Raw genomic sequence first — 17,754 nt, 5'->3', positions numbered from 1 at the left:
AGCAAACACATTTCATTTTGAAGAGCAGCTTTAAAGTAAAAGTAACACAACTGATGCTGATTACGAAGCAGAATTGGTATTTAAAAAGAAGAGGGTATTATCTTCATAGCAGAGGTCCTCAGTTATTTATAATGTAATTGGTTTCAAAGTCTCTGACTTTTTGCAAGAAATAGTACTTTGCATTTTTAAATGCCCGGAAACAGCTCATGTGTGTGAATATGAAGAAGTCAGTATGCACATGACAGCTAGTGCATCAACAGCTCAATATGTCAAAGAATGTGACCTACAAACAGTTGTCAGTCAAGTCATAATATTTGGCTAGAAAACTGTACAACAAAAAGATCAAACACTGAAGGGATACTACATTCAGTTGCCTAGCAAAAGTCATATAACCGATTCAGACCATACATAAAGGCTTTAGAAAGTTTATTCGAACCATGAAGTATGTTGTATATGAAAGTGAGCTGTAAATATTTTAGAGAAATGTGTACACCAGATCTCTGTAAAGAATGTTGTGCCTAGGACCAGTTAGCTGGAAATCTCACTATTCTCTATATTGACTACAACTGATATCTTAAAATAGGCGCCTTCAGAATTCTTACTTCACAGATGTTCACACTGGGGAAAGACGAGCAAGAGAGATAAGGGAAGTTCTTGCACCTTGTGGCTTGAAAGAATCGTGTCATATTTGTTTGTATGGCTATTGTCAGTAGAACAAATGTGATCTGAGAGTTGGGAGTAAACAATTGGACAAGATTGGGCTGTTTCTGATGCAGAGTACACAGTACACCGACAGTGTGGTATAGTGGTTAAGGCTTTGAACTTCAGTTCCTGTTGAATACCAGCAACAGTGAAAATAAGTGGTGGTCTCAGCTGGTTGAAGCAAAAAAGGAGTAGAATTCTCCTAAAAAGCATCACTAGACAAGATGTCTAAAATTGCAGCCCATTCATTTATTTGAGCTATTGCTTGAAAAAGCTAATATGTTTTAACTTGCAAGCAAAATCCTAATTTGTTGGTGTTCATTGCAGGTGTATGCTGTGTTTTCATTCAAAATAATTAAAAAATAAGTTTACAATATTTTTTTCCTTAAAAATAAGTTAATTTTAATTTTTACCTTGCTATGGTTCATATACATTTAAGATAAAGGTTTCCTTCATTTAATCCTTTAGTGCGCGTGTGGAGCATCAGTTCACCTAAGTTAGGTTTGCAACTTGTGCAAGAAACCCCTGAGGAAGACAGGAATTGTTCAATCAATCAGTCTTTATTCAGGCACCGATGAGTTCATGGATTCATGCATTGCAAGGCAGAAAGAGCCCTTTTTTGTTTGGCTTTTTTTATATTTTCTTCCTCCCTCCCCCTTCTCCTTACTTCTGAAGAAGCATAATATTTACCTAAGCATTTCATTTTATTACTAGACATTAAGCCCGTTACATTAACGAGCGCTAGAACAGTTGTGCATAAACATTAGTAGGAACAGTCTATATTAAATGGCAAGGGACCTTATATGTGGCGGTAATATGCGTCATTGTATTGTGTGCCTTTAATTTTCTCCCTCAGTAATACTGGTTTGTATTTCCGTAAAATTCCTGTAATTTTGTCTGACAGTAATACAGTGGAACCTCAGTTCACGACCATGTAACCCGATTTGATCGTGAACCGAAGTAATTTCCCCCATAGGATTGTATGTAAATACAATTAATCCATTCCAGACCGTATGAACTGTATGTAAATATATATTTTTTTAAGTTTTTAAGCACAAATAGTTAATTATACCATTGAATGCACAGCGTAATAGTAAACTAAATGTAAAAACATTGAATAACACTAAGAAAACCTTGAACAACAGAGAAAACTAACGCAAGAGTTTGCGCTATAGCCTTACGACCCACTCGCTAAAAACATTTTTTTTTAATGAGTTTTAAGCACAGGGAATTGGTTCCTGCCTTGTGTTGGTTGGGATTGGCTCCAGCAGACCCCCCGTGACCCTGTGTTCGGATTCAGCGGGTTGGAAAATGGATGGATGGAAAAAAATTAAAGTTTAAAAACTTCATTATTTAATAAACAACCAAGAAGAGTAACATTGCAACAATGCACGCATGCGCCTGTGTGTCTCTCTCTCTCTCTCTCGCGGGCCTGCTTGTGTGTGTCTCTCTCAAGCGCACGTGCACCTGTGTGTGTCTGTGTGTGTCTCTGTGTGTGTGTGTCGCGCACACACAGGGAATGCACAGGAAGAGACAGAACACGTGCCGTGTGGCCCCGCGCATGTGCACTTCACCAGAAGACACACACACAGGGGTTTTATTAAAGAGGATGCAAATATTTTATTATGCAAATGTGCCATCTGTTTCTGTTTTGTGTACATGTCAGATGGACCCTAAAGAAGGGAAGGTCATCTTTCCTGTGATTAACAGATGCGTTTCTAAAGACGAAATTGTCTTAAGTCAGCTTACTGCACCCTGTCTTATGACAGAAGCCTGTTTGAATAACTTGCCATTATAGCAAAACAGCATTGTAAGCTTTAAACCCTTAGTAGCTTGCAAGCAGTTAATTTTTCTTTCACACTATAAGCAAATAAAAATGACAATTTTAGAATTGGCCTATTACACAAAAGATGTAATACCTCATTGGTCCATAGTATGTATAATCCATGCATCCCAATTTAATCACATTGCTGCATTAGCAATATACAATACAGTTTTACAATCGTAGTCTTAGCCTGAAACAAGTAATTTGCCGTTTAAAAGGGTATACTTTTATTAAAGTTAAATGTTTTTAAATCATTTAAAGAATATTACATTTTTCCTCTAAGGATTTAATAAAACATTCTGCACAAAAAAACCTAATGTTTTTAATTTCAACAGTTTTATCTCAGAGAAGATGACATTGGGAAAAACCGTGCAGAGATGTCCCAACCACGCCTTGCAGAGCTGAATAACTATGTGCCTGTATCTTCATATACGGGAGTTCTTACAGAAGACTATCTCCTCCAGTTTCAGGTCTATGTCTTTTCTATTGCAAATATTGTTTTTTTGATCCAGTTTTAGGTTAAGTGTAACCTGTAATTTTGTTTATAATGGCTTTATTTTTATGCAAGGGATTTATTGTAAATTTTGTATTTCTTTTGTCTTTTACTTATTTCTGTATAATTAAATGATTTGCATGGCAATGCACATTCTTTTCAGAGTTGCACGGCATGCTGTTATGTCATAAACTCTTGTGCTCTTTCTTAAAAGTAAATTTCTACTTTTAAATTTTTTTTGTGTGCACAATTAGGCAAGTTGTATTTTTGTGGATTAGTTTTAATATGGAACAAATACAGTGCTATCAGCCAATCCGAAATGTTAAACCTGAATGTTTTACAAAGGAAATGCAAGTGTGAACATTCTAAGCAGGATACATATGTAAGCACGATTAGGCAGCTATTAGTGTGCAGAATTATTACGCAACTAAAGGAAAAACGAAAATTTTCCCATCTCACTTGTTTTTTGTCTGTTAAAATGAGAATAATACAAAGACAACTAAAAACTAAAAAAAATTCTGACATTTCAAAAAAAAAAAAAAAAAAATTCAGTGACAAGTATAGCCACACTTCTTTTCAACAACAGTCAGTTTCTTGATTTGTCACTTTTGTGCAGGATCAACCACAGCTTCCCAGACACAGTTCAGAGGGGTATACTGTTTTCCATCCCTGTTAATCTCCCACTTAACACTAGAATTATCAGAGCCTACGAAAAAACTCCATAGTTTATGCCTACATTTTGTCATCTACTAGTAGAATATAAAAAAACGTTTTTGTTTTAACAGTGTGTTTACATAGATTACTGTAGAAACGGAACAGACATGAAATGCGTGTGTTCCAAACAACGATCTATTATTTCCACTCTAAAACTCCACTTCACTCCCAGAAAATCAATCAAGGCATGAGCTGGGAGAAGTTTGTGCACGTTCTAAGTCAGTGGGGGGGATGGAATAGCCGGCTGCTTGCAGCCTGATTTTTATCAGCACATTTAGATGACAAAAGATGCTGGTGGAGAGCTGTGAACGATTTTAAGAAGCAATTTAAGGTGGGATGGATTTACGAGCTTTTTCGTAGGTCCTGGTAATTCTAGTGTTAAGAAGGGCCCACAAGTTCTCAATAGGGTTTAGGTCAGATGAGGAAGGGGGCCATTTCATCTATTAAAGCCTTTACTGGCTAGCCACACAGTGGAGTACTTCGATGCATGCGATGGAGCATTGTCCTGCATAAAAATCATGGATTTCTTGAAAGATGCAGACTTTTTGCTGTTCCACTGCTTGAAGAAAGTGTCTTCTAAAAACTTGTATGTTTGGGTGTTGATTTTGAGTCCATCTTCAACTCGATAAAGTGCAACTAGCTCATCCGTAATAATATCAGCCCATACCATTACCTCACCTCCACCATGCTGGTTTCTGAGTCGAAGTGGAGCTCTGTGCCCATTACTGATCCAGCCACGGGCCCATCCAACTGGTCTGTCAAGAGTCGCTCTCATCTCATCACTCCATAAATCCTTTGAAAAATCTGTCTATTTCTTGGCGCAGTCTTGACGTTTCAACTTGTGTCTTGTTCAGGGGTGGTCAGGTTTCACCCCTCCTTACCTTGGCCATGTCTCTGAGCACTGAACTCCTTGTATTTCTGGGTGCAGTTTTGGAATATGACAGCTCTGGAGGAATATGACAGCACTGGAGGATAATGGTTTCCTAGTAGCTTCGTGTTTGATTCTTGACACATTTCTTGTGATCCTGTTGCGTATTGAAAACATTTGATGGTTCTGTGATCACGCCCCAATATCTTAGCAATTTCAAGAGTGCTGCATCCCTCTGAAAGACTTTTTTACAATTTTTGAATTTTCAGAGTCCGTTAAATCTTTTTTGGTCCATTTTGCCTGAGAAAAACAAGCTGCCTAATAATTATGTACGCCTTGATATAGGGTGTTGATCTTCTTAGGCCACACCCTCCCTCATTACACATACACATGGTCCCTTTTCACCTGTTTTTAGCCCTTTTTGCACACAGCCTTGTCCTCTCAAATCAATTGCCTTGTTAAGTGGCCTGGCATACTGATCATATTGCCAGACAGGCTGTGAAAATAACTGGAGACAAGGTAGATGAACTGTAACCACCTTTCTGAAGAAAATGCTGAAGAAACCCAAAATGGTTGTAGTATACAGTGGTGTGAAAAACTATTTGTCCCCTTCCTGATTTCTTATTCTTTTGCATGTTTGTCACACAAAATGTTTCTGATCATCAAACACATTTAACCATTAGTCAAATATAACACAAGTAAACACAAAATGCAGTTTTTAAATGATGGTTTTTATTATTTAGGGAGAAAAAAAAATCCAAACCTTCATGGCCCTGTGTGAAAAGGTAATTGCCCCCTGTACCTAATAACTGGTTGGGCCACCCTTAGCAGCAATAACTGCAATCAAGCGTTTTGCAATAACTTGCAATGAGTCTTTTACAGCGCTCTGGAGGAATTTTGGTCCACTCATCTTTGCAGAATTGTTGTAATTCAGCTTTGAGGGTTTTCTAGCATGAACCGCCTTTTTAAGGTCATGCCATAGCATCTCAATTGGATTCAGGTCAGGACTTTGACTAGGCCACTCCAAAGTCTTCATTTTGTTTTTCTTCAGCCATTCAGAAGTTGATTTGCTGGTGTGTTTTGGGTCATTGTCCTGTTGCAGCACCCAAGATCGCTTCAGCTTGAGTTGACGAACAGATGGCCAGACATTCTCCTTCAGGATTTTTTGGTAGACAGTAGAATTCATGGTTCCATCTATCACAGCAAGCCTTCCAGGTCCTGAAGCAGCAAAACAACCCCAGACCATCACACTACCACCACCATATTTTACTGTTGGTATGATGTTCTTTTTCTGAAATGCTGTGTTCCTTTTACGCCAGATGTAACGGACATTTGCCTTCCAAAAGTTCAACTTTTGTCTCATCAGTCCACAAGGTATTTTCCCAAAAGTCTTGGCAATCATTGAGATGTTTCTTAGCAAAATTGAGACAAGCCCTAATGTTCTTGCTTAACAGTGGTTTGCGTCTTGGAAATCTGCCATGCAGGCTGTTTTTGCCCAGTCTCTTTCTTATGGTGGAGTCGTGAACACTGACCTTAATTGAGGCAAGTGAGGCCTGCACTTCTTTAGACGTTGTCCTGGGGTCTTTTGTGACCTCTCGGATGAGTCGTCTCTGCGCTCTTGGGGTAATTTTGGTCGGCCGGCCACTCCTGGGAAGGTTCACCACTGTTCCATGTTTTTGCCATTTGTGGATAATGGCTCTCTCTGTGGTTCGCTGGAGTCCCAAAGCTTTAGAAATGGCTTTATAACCTTTACCAGACTGATAGATCTCAATTACTTCTGTTCTCATTTGTTCCTGAATTTCTTTAGATCTTGGCATGATGTCTAGTTTTTGAGGTCCTATTGGTCTACTTCTCTGTGTCAGGCAGCTCCTATTTAAGTGATTTCTTGATTGAAACAGGTGTGGCAGTAATCAGGCCCTGGGGGTGGATACGGAAATTGAACTCAGGTGTGATACACCACAGTTAGGTTATTTTTTAACAAGGGGGCAATTACTTTTTCACACAGGGCCATGTAGATTTTTTTCTCCCTAAATAATAAAAACCATAATTTAAAAACTGTCTTTTGTGTTTACTTGTGTTATATTTGACTAATGGTTAAATGTGTTTGATGATCAGAAACATTTTGTGTGACAAACATGCAAAAGAATAAGAAATCAGGAAGGGGGCAAATAGTTTTTCACACCACTGTATATGGTACACACATTGTTTACTAACTTTCCAGCTTTGACAAACTTGAAGACCTAAATGTAGAGTTCTAATTCTTTTCCTTTTCCAAATGTCATATCCAGTAAGCATTCAAGTTTATACATCTTGGGATTGGAATATATGCATAAAAATGATGATATGGTCAAAATACTGACTTGCCTAATTGTGCACACAGTGTAGAATGATGAAACATGGAACAACACATTCTGTGCTAAAAGGTATGGTGATATGTGTTTATTGTTAAATCATCTCTTCATCTTAAGTAATGAAATTGGGCATTTTTCTTCATTAAAAGCCCGTTTGTTGTAGTATATGTAGTTAAGATCTGATTAAGGAAGCCAAAGTAAAATTAGTAGCTCCTGAAGTACAGGGAGTTTTTGTGCTTCTTTTTACAAGTGGATACATGTTCTGCTTGAATTGTAGTAGGGTTAAATAATATGGGCTTTCTTCTGGCAGATGGTGAGTTTGTGGCTTCTTCCATGTGTTGGAAAGACTGGTATTAACCATTTTACCAGGCAGGAACCAGAGTTCTGCATAAGCAATCTGTTGCCAGACCAGCTAAAAGTCTGCTTGAATGGGCATTCCTTCGGAATGCAGCATCTATAGCCTTGTCTGATCAGATGATCTATTCCAGACCATGCAACAGCTAGTGATATATCTCTCTCTGAGGTGCAAAATGGAATCAAGGTCTGAACAAAAGACTGTAAATCTAGAATGAGTAACATTGATGGACAGAACTTTGCACCAGTGGTCAACCAAGAGGATGGGCTCATGTGTACCCAAGAAGCCAGTGACACAGCCTCAATTCCTCCCTATAAAACCCTTGTTAACACCCTAGTTGCTCTTCTCTCACTACGCAAAAGTGTGATCTATCCATAATTTGGCTACCCATAGCCAAAACCTGTAGCTGCTCGTTTTTGGCCACAACAGAGGTTGAAGCAATCTCTTTACTCTAGAGGACAACTGTGCCAGATTGAAAAGGTGAAATACTCGGTTCTGTTGGAGTTTGGATGAAGTTGCCATTAGTCTAACCTTGCTGAGGGACAGTGAGGACATGACGAAGAGAAAGAGAGACCGTACATGAACCACGCGTCGGCCTTGCTAATGACAGTCACTGACTGATCGCCAGTTCATAATGACAGTCACTGACTAATCGCCAATTCATAATGACAGTCACTGACTGATCGCCAGTTCATAATGACAGTCACTGACTGATCACCAGTTCAGTTAGCAGGCGTAACTTTGGTAGCATCCAAGGACACTTTTTGTGTAAAACCTTAGAAGAGAAGACTGCAGTACCACCCACAACCAAAAGGTGTGACCAAAGACAAAGATGGAGACCTCCTGGACAAAGAAAAGAAAGCACACTGAAAAATCCTTCCACGTGTCTGGACAAAGCTGACCAGTAAAGGAACTAAGTATCACTCAAAAGAAGATTAAGAGGTGGCATGATTAAAGTGTTTAAAATTATGAAGGGAATTAGTACAGTGGATCGAGACAGTTATTTTAAAATGAGTTCATCAAGAACACGGGGACACGGTTGGAAACTTGTTAAAGGTAAATTTCGCACAAACATTAGGAAGTTTTTCTTTACACAAAGAACGATAGACAGTTGAAATCAGCTAACAAGTAATGTGGTAGACAGTAAGACTTTAGGGATTTTCAAAACTTGACTGTTGTTTTTGGAAGAAATAAGTGGATAGGACTGGCGAGCTTTGTTGGGCTGAATGGCCTGTTCTCGTCTAGATTGTTCTAATGATCTATCCTCAAACTTTAAGTACAGTGGGTACGGAAAGTATTCAGACCCACTTCAGTTTTTCACTCTTAGTTATATTGCAGCCATTTGCTAAAATCATTTAAATATTTTTTTTCCTCATTAATGTACACACAGCACCCCATATTGACAGACAAAAGAATTTTTGAAATTGTTGCAGATTTATTAAAAAAAGAAAAACTGAAATCACATGGTCCTAAGTATTCACGAAGCTTTCATTATTTTATTTTTTGTATTTTTTTGGTCTTGACTGTATATATCTATATATTTGCATATATCCATCTTCTGTTATCCTTGTGTTATAAATAAATTGTATTTTGCTTACTGTATTTCAAGAAGTGTGTTTCGGTTATTTGTGAAAACAAGTCTTCAGCCACATTTCAAATCGCAACAGAGAAAGTAAAAGTTTATATAGACTTCTGCCAGTTTATGAACTTTGCTCATAAATTGTACAATTTTCTTCATATTTCTGGTGTCCCAGCCAGAACATAAAACAGAGATCCTACACCACATTACCTGCATTAATTTGCCATCCAAGGGTAGGTGTCTTATTGATGATTTAATCATATCAAAATCCTTCACTTGCCTGATAGAAATAATACCTAACAGTCAGTATCTCCGTGTTTAGATTTGGAAGGCATTGTTTTGAGAATTGAATTTTCAAGAAAAGACCACAGTAGGGGCAAATGGAATTTTGGTGGAGCACCTACTGATGCTGCTGAATGATTGGCAAAACACATTTAATGCCTAGCATTAACTGCAAAATAATTATTTCTAATTTTTTTTTTTCTTTCCATAGATGTAAATTGCTATATTTACCTCTTATTTCAACAGGTAGTTGTGCTGACAAACCCCACAATTGAAGATGAGTTGTGGATTGCAGAGTTCTGCCATAACAATGGGATCAAATTTATTCTTGCTGATACTCGTGGCTTATTTGGGTAGGTATGGTGAAACAAGTGCAGAAAAATGAACAACTATCCAAAAAAAGAAACAACCACTTTGTTCAAACAATCTTAAATTATTTTTGCAGAAAAAAAACCCAAATTATTTTATAATTAATAGCAATTGAAGAAAGTTTTAAACATCTATATTTGCTATCATTTCCTTTGCTGTGCTACTGGTCCCTTTAAGCTGTTTTTAATCCTTTTTACACAGTCTTGTCCCCTCTAATCAATTACCTTGTTAAGTGGCCTGGCATACTGACCATATTGCTGGATAGGCTGTGAAAATAACTGGAGATAAGGTAGATGAACTGTAACCATCTTCCTGAAGAAACCCAAAATGGTAGTATTATATGGTACACGTATTGTTTGTCAAAGCTGTTCGTTAATTTGAAGACCTAAAAGTAAAGTTCTGATTCTTTTCCCTTTCCAAATGTCATCACTATTGTCAAAGCAATAGTAGTTTTAAAGTTCTACATTGGTGTAACTGGTAGGCCTATAGTGTGTGGTGTTCTTGTAGCTTATATTTAAAGTTTTGTGTTTCTCTTTTTTTTTCTTTATTTTTTATTAAGATATATAGCTACAGAGTATTTCCAAACATTTGTCTGTTAAGCTGTTTATCCATTCTAATTTTCACCAAACAATTGATTTTTTAAAATATTAATTTGCTGCATCCCTCTTAGATTTAAAAAGGTTTCATTTATTAGGGTGCTTTTAAGTGCTAATTTTTTAGATGTTTGACCAGTTGGTTGATTTATGAAGTCTTCGGAGAAGGAAAATGTTTTCTTGCATAACCATAACTAAACAATAATCTTTTTAGCATATGTTCATTTAAGATGTCAGTGTTTCTGAACAAAGATATAAGCATGGCAGCCTAATATAACAGTGAGTGGAATATTGATAAATATTTCAAAAATGTACTTGCATCTATGTAAGTGTAGATTTGAAAAAGTTTATCAATGAATAGCTTTTAAAGTTTTGTTTATTTTTGAGATTAATTTGTATGATAGAGATGACTGGTAAATTCTGTTCTTAACACTAGAATTACGAAAGCTTACAAAAAAAAAAAAACTCGTAAATATGGCCCACCTTAAATTGCTCGCACCTCTCCATTTAGCATTTTGTCTTGTAAATGTGTCAATAAGCCCAAGCAGCCTACTATCCCATCCTCCCATCACTGCAGAAACAGCAAAAACCTCTCCCATCTGAAGCCTTGCTTATCAGGGAGCCGGGTACCTAGAGCCGTATAGGCTAAAAAATATATCATTATTTGGAACACATGCAATGTGTGTTCCATGTCTACAAAGATCTATGTAAGTGTAGGATGAGAGGAAATGCAAGAAATGTTGAACACATACCTGAAAGACTAATTTTCCTGTTTAAGTACTAATGACAAAATTTTGTATAATGTGTGAAGACTGAAGTCCAAATATCAAATAAGCACTTTCACAAAAGATACAAGTATAACGGAACAAATGGGCTTTTATTCAAGACTATAACCGAAGAAAAAGAAATTGGGTTAGTATGGAGGCTTGTTGTGACTTATTTGGTAGTACAGCGGTAAAAACTGCAGACTCCTATTCAAAAGATTGCGGGTTCGAGCCTTCTCATATCCCAAAATAAACGTTTTGAGTAGTGAGCTGCTCTTATTGTTACTATTATACAATAAAAGCATACAGTTGATTTGAGTGTGTAACAGCCGGTGTAAATGTTTCGTACAGTGAAACCTCGGTTCACCACCATGATTCGTTCCAAAACTCCGGGTTATGACCAAAGTAATTTTCCCCCATAGGATTGTATGTAAATGCAATTAATCTGTACCAGACCGTACGAACTGTATATAAAAGTATATAAAACTGTATATTAAGCCCAGAAATAGATAGTTATACCATAGAATGCACAGTGTAATAGTAAACTAATGTAAAATCATCGAATAACACTGAGACAAACATCTAGGCTCCCTGCTCAGCTGCACGCGAGCCTGTGCTCGCTCTCGGCGGCACGCGCTTTATTTATTTAGTTATTTATTAAAACTGGCCTTTTTGACAGGAGCTGTTTTTGACAGGAGCTGTTGACCCGCTATACCACAGGAGGAAGCTGGGTCGAGAGGTGGTTACAGTTTTGAGGGAGAGTCCCTGCATGATGCACCAAGAACAATGTACAGTATAGGGAGAGACTGAACACTTGCGGAAATGATCGGCACACACAAACCAGAAGGGAAACTGGCTTGTTCATATACTGGGTGTGTGGTCGTGAACAGATGGCAAAAGTTTGGTGAACTTTTTGGTCGTAACCCGATTTGTACGTGTTCCGAGACGTTCGTGAACCGTGGTTCCACTGTACTTGTAAAGGTTAGCATTTTTTTTTTATTCAGTTTAATTCTCTCAGTAGTGTTCACGCTCGCCCTGGTCTGACACTGCTGTTTTCAAATAAAGACAAGCTATAACAGAGGTGAACTTGGATTGGAGTAAGAGAACAGAAGCCCATCCCACAAGAAACGTTCACTCAAATACAAGACCAACGCAGCTGCACCAGTCATAAAGGCGAAAGATGGCACCATTTTGATACAAGACAAGGTCATCTTCATTCAGATGCATGAGTGTGAAGGGGCAGAGAGAAAAAGACTGAGTCGAAGGTTAGAAGAAATATAGAAAGCAGGAGACGAAAATTGCCAGTGAGTGAGCGAGTGAAAGGGAGCAGGCAGCTGGGAGGACAACCCTAGAAAGAGTGTGTGGCTCACACTCTGGGGCAGTCAGAAGCAGTTGCTCCAGCTGAACAATTTCAAGTAGCATAGCGACCAGGAAGATGCACATAGAAGATCAAAAACAAAGCAAAGCATTTGACGTGCTGCTTTAGTTACAATGGGATTTGAGAAACTAGTAAATTAAGTGATTTTAAGATTAAGTTTATGATGATCTACTTAAATGACAAAATAAACTACGTGATTGAAGTGGAAAGTTCGAGATTAAAGTTGACATTTCGTGCTTTTTTCCCCCACTGTGTGCCTATTTTTTTTTCTCTGTACCCTAATAATCTTTTATGACACTCAGACGGTGGGCTATGACTTGCCTTTTCACTGTGACTTCTGACTGATATCTGACAACTTTTTTTATTTCGGGCACTGTGCGACTTTGTGAACTTGAACTTTCAAGTTTCTCCGAGACACTGTCTCTCGATCAACTTCCTTTTGTTGTTTAGACCACTGTTTAAACCAACAAATAGTAAGTTTTTCCTTTGCCTCCACTTGGTATTTGCTGAAATTCTTATTTTCCCCCGTGCTTTTCCCATTGTCTTTTCACAGAACACTGAGCTAAAGGGCTATTTATATTGATTTGCATATTCAAAGAGGCGTAATTCTGGGAGGAGTTGGGGCGGGACAGCAGGCGCATGCACGCGCGTTACTTTTCACGCTGATCAGGATTTATGTAGCGGAAGAACGTGGAAGTTTGTGTATGCACAGATTCCTGCATCTGTATTTTTCTGTGCATACTTTTTACTTTTACTTGAGTACATTTGTGAAGAAGAGACGCTACTCTTACTCTGCTACATTGGGCAACGCTCAAATCGTTACTTTTTTTCCCATTAGATAAAGTCTAAACAATTTTCAGTCTGCTCTGTAGTGTATGCTGTCAAGTTGCACACACGCCTTCCATTGCGTCTCAACTACGATTTCAGTTCCCTCTCCTTTATCAGATCGCTTTTCAGAAGGAAGTCAGTTTCGTAGTTTTTGTGAACAGTTCGAAAGTGCCTTTCCACATTTTCCTTCTTTGGAATAGCAAATATATAAATGTAGATTTTAATGTAGATAGATAATTTTGACCTTGTCATTTTAAAAGTAGCTCGCCAGCCGAAAAAGTGTGGGCACCCCTGATGTATATCATTGTAGACATGAAACACGCATGAAATGTGTGTGTTCCAAATAATGATTTAGTATTTATTAAAGGTGTCATTTTGCTTGACTTCTCACTCTATACAACTCCAAGCAACTGACACGCAGGTAAACAGACTTGAGCTGAGAAAACTGTGCGCGGGTGGGGGATGTGGTAGCAGACTGCTTGCTGTTTATCAACTCATTTAAAGGAGAAAAGACGCTGAAGGAGAGGTGCAAAGCGTTTTAAGGTGGGACGGATCTACGAGTACAAGTCAATGGAGGTTATACATAAGATTCAAAATGCACTGGTTAGACATCATCTGTAGTACTTTGTGTAATTTTGGTATTTACGCTACAAAAATGACACAGCAGCGCTAGATAAGGTCCCTTGGAAGAGTGACTAGGCTGATAGCATGGCTACAGAGGATGAGTTATAAGGAGAGATTAAGACTAGATTTTTTTTTTTTTTTGTCCCTGACCTCCTTAAAGTTTCCTGACATATGCGAAGAAGCTTATAGCTCTTTATCACTGCGCAAATAGTCCGCTTTTGTTTTGTAGATGCGTGGTTTTGCAGCCTGCTATATCCCCCTTCCCCTAGCGCAGTGTTAAGTGCTCCATCAACATATCAATTGAGCAGTTTTCTTTTTCTTTGGGTTTATTCTTGAATAAAAACATACTTTTTGTTACACCTTTTGTGAAAGTGTTTATTGGATATTTGTGCTTCAGTCTTCACACATCCTACAGTTCAAGTCAACATTATACTGTAACATGTGAAAACATTTTCTGTTTTTGCTGTGTGTTCAGCATTTCTTGCCTGGCATTTCCTCTGTCATTCTATATTTACACTGATTGTTGCAGACACGGAACACACATGAAATGTGTGCATTTCAAATCATGGTATTTCATTACCAATATTTCCTTATAAACACATTACCAATAAAAGCACTTCAACTGTGAGGTTTGAAACAGGGTGATGCCTTAATCTGACTTATTGGGGTGGGATCAAGACTGTTATTTTAAAGTTAATTCTTCATGAACCCTGGGGAACAGTTGGAAACTTGTTAAAGGTAAAGTTCATGTAAACATTGGAAGTTTTTTCTTCACAAGGAGAACCATAGACACATGAAATAAGCTACCAAGTAGTATGGTAGACAGGAGTTTATGGACCTTCAAATTGAGACTTGCTGTTATTTTGGAAGAATTAATTGGATAGGAAGGGTGAGCTTTGATGGGCGATATGAACTGTTCTCATCTAGATTGTTCTGATGTTCTAACTGTGTCTCCAAACTTTGCACCACTTATAGGTATTATGCTTTGTTTTGTTTGTGTGGGGCAATTTAAGCATCATTTAGAACAATCATGAAAGTTTACTTAAAATTGTTCTTGGTCCTCCAATTGTATATATCCATATCCACTGTACACTTTAGTGTTTCAAGAATGCATATGCTTCAAACAGCTTAACTCAAAGGATCATTGCTGCAAACATGCTCCTTCACTACACCAAACTCAGTAGTGAGAGGGGTTAAAGACTGTAATTTTTTTTTTTCTTTTCATTTTACCAAATAGGTTATTTTTAAGATGTGCTTTTATAAAGTGGTAGTTAATAGAGCTGAACTATTTAGGGGAAATATCCAATTCTGATTTTTCTGTGATTGGGATTTGATTTGTGATATTTTTAAAAAATGAAGCATCTGGTCAAGATTCACTGTGTAATGATTTAAAACATAATTGAGCATTATCATGAGATACCATCAAAATATTAACTGTTTTATATTCTAATGCAAGGATGATGTGTTTATTACATTTTAATTGGCACAGAACATATAACAATCAAACAAAGAACATCTATCCATCCATTATCCAACCTGCTATATCCTAACTACAGGGTCACGGGGTCAGTTATCACCAAAGCTGGAACTTGTCTCAGGAGCAACATCTAAATACTGCTTAATCTGTAATAAATACAATATTTCCTGATTCCCAGAATTTATCTTATAAATTGGCAAACCACAGAATTAATTATCAAGAAGATGATCACTAGATATAATAGAAATAAAATGTAAATGTTACCATAAAATATGTAAATATTGCACATTCAAATAAAACCTTTATTTGCAGAAACCAGCATTTACCCTTTGAGCTTTTTTATTTTTAATAAAGAATTATTCCAAACAGAAGCCTTACTTATACTTTCTTCCCTGAAATTTCTACACCTTCTCCGCGCTCACTATGGTCTTCACAGAATTTTTTCAAGAATACCAGCATGTCAATGTTTGCTGGCTTCAGACATGAGTAAGTTACCCCAGCACTAAATAGTCTCTGTGACGGTGACCTCGTGGCTGAGATGCATAAGAATTTGTGAGAAAGTTTGCTCAGCATCACAAAATTAATATTGTGTACTAGGGCTTTCAAATTAGCCAGAAAAATAAGGTTTGAATAAGTAAATATTCTAATATTTTCAAACTTAGGTTAATGATGCTGGGCGTAACATGTACATTTGTACTTGCCTTTTTTATGCTTTACTATAACGGGTAAGGCTGCAGAGGTGGCTAGAGCAAGAACAAACGCTACCTTTTTTTTTTTAAGAGAAAAAAAAAGAGCAACCAAAATTCCAAACATCTGTACCCTATAAAAGGGAAGTATCAGTACCACCACCTTGTTTTCAGTCTGCTACTGACCGCTTGATGCTTAAGTGTAAACCTCACAGCATGCTTGGTATGAAAGCACAATCTTATCCCTCACCCCAGTGCATCTGCCTTGTAAGAATTTAGGCTCCTTTTCGTGGCTGATTTTGTGGCTTGCTGACCTGACAAGGGTCAAGGCAAGTAATGGCCAGTCATTTAGTAAGACCGTGACAGTGAGAGAATAGTGAACGAATTAAACAGCAGGCAGATCAAAGGCGAACTTGCTTTGTTACTTTGGAAGTGCCCACTGCACAGTGGTCATTGACAGGATATATTATCACAGCTTTCAGATGAAAGCCAGTCAGCATTTTTGGACTCACTCAGAAACACACGATTGTCATTGTATCAAGTCAGGGTCGTACAGTTTGTCTGCTTGTTCTTCAGTCTATTCAGATGTAAAATTATAATTTTATATCACTAGAGAAGTGTTCAGAGAAATTTCCCAGTATACTTGTGACTGAACTCTTGGACAAACTAAACCTTAAGGCAGGTCTTTGCATTTCTGTGGGCAGGCACTAGTCAATATGAATTTTTAATTTCAAATATAGTGAATCTTTTTGCACTGATTGTAACGAGAGATCAGTGTAACTTTGAGCAGCAGACAAACTCACATCATCAGAGCAGACATCTTGCTCAAACAACACTCGACAGAGTTAACCAAAGAACAGCTTTTAGCCGATAAAATAATAAAATCAGTTGTTAAACACATTGCAGTCCTTAGAATGTTAATCGAATGCTACAGACTGCATTACTACACTTCACATCAAAATAGTGCATCACCAAGCCAGACAAGCACTTACTGTATTTATAAGGCAAAAGTGATAAAGTGGCTGCACACAGCATGCGCCCACATCCAGCTAGCACAGAAAGAGGTCAAAGTAAAATCTTGCCCTGTATATGGAGCACCTTTGGTACAACTTGGTTAGGATTGTCAATTCCCACATCATCTACGAACTTGGTGCATGTTATTTAGCATGACACTGTTTGGCGCCTTTGCTCATACCGTTTGATAACAGAATTCTGTTGGCAATATGAGGATCTTCCAATGAAATAATGTAATTAGTCATGTAATAATGTCCTCATGTAATTAAAAAGCAGAGGTAATGTTTTGAAATTAATGTGCTTTGCTTTGTATGCATTAATGGTCCACATTGGTGACTTTGGATGTATGCGGAACGGTCTACCAAAGTAATGCGGAGCTACTGTCCATGCCGATTAACCGTATTGAGTATATGTGATGATACTCGCTAGAAGGGCACTTTTCAGCCCAAAAAAAGACCTTTTTGTTTCTTTTTGGATCTTCAAGTAAGTATGGTGTGTTCATTTTATACAAATGTATTTTTTCCACATTAAAAAAGTATTAATGGATTGCTCTAGTGGCCTTTTTGGATGGCTTGGTGCCCTGAGGTCCACCCATAGCAATTTGTCTGACTTATGGATCAAAGAGCCTTGCGGGGGGGAAGAAAAATAAAAAGGGGTCTAGCTGCAAGTTTTGCTAATGAAATAAACAAGCTAACCATTCATAATTATAAAAAGGATAGTCGTGGAAGTGAAATGCAAAAACAGATCTGCAAAACACTGCTGCTTTGCCCAATGCCTAAATTTAGTGCTGGTAAAATTAAACAACTATTCTTTTACAATTGAATGTCAGGATTTGCCCCCCCCCCCCCCCCT

At 37.7% G+C, this 17,754-nt stretch overlaps 1 protein-coding gene across 3 annotated transcripts in view; it reads left to right on the top strand.

Moving 5' to 3' along the window:
- Positions 1-17,754, top strand: part of uba1 (ubiquitin-like modifier activating enzyme 1) — a 332,406-nt gene that overhangs the window by 153,772 nt on the left and 160,880 nt on the right. For all 3 annotated transcript variants that reach the window (XM_039774152.1, XM_039774151.1, XM_039774150.1), the window contains exons 5-6: positions 2,863-2,997; positions 9,416-9,522. In XM_039774152.1, coding sequence (XP_039630086.1) covers positions 2,863-2,997; positions 9,416-9,522 — 242 coding nt within the window. The remainder of the gene's footprint in view (positions 1-2,862; positions 2,998-9,415; positions 9,523-17,754) is intronic.

This window comes from Polypterus senegalus, chromosome 13, assembly GCF_016835505.1.
Source record: "Polypterus senegalus isolate Bchr_013 chromosome 13, ASM1683550v1, whole genome shotgun sequence".
NCBI lineage: Eukaryota > Metazoa > Chordata > Cladistia > Polypteriformes > Polypteridae > Polypterus > Polypterus senegalus.
The sequence above is the reverse complement of the archived record's forward strand: the minus strand, read 5'-3'. Positions and strand labels throughout refer to the sequence as shown.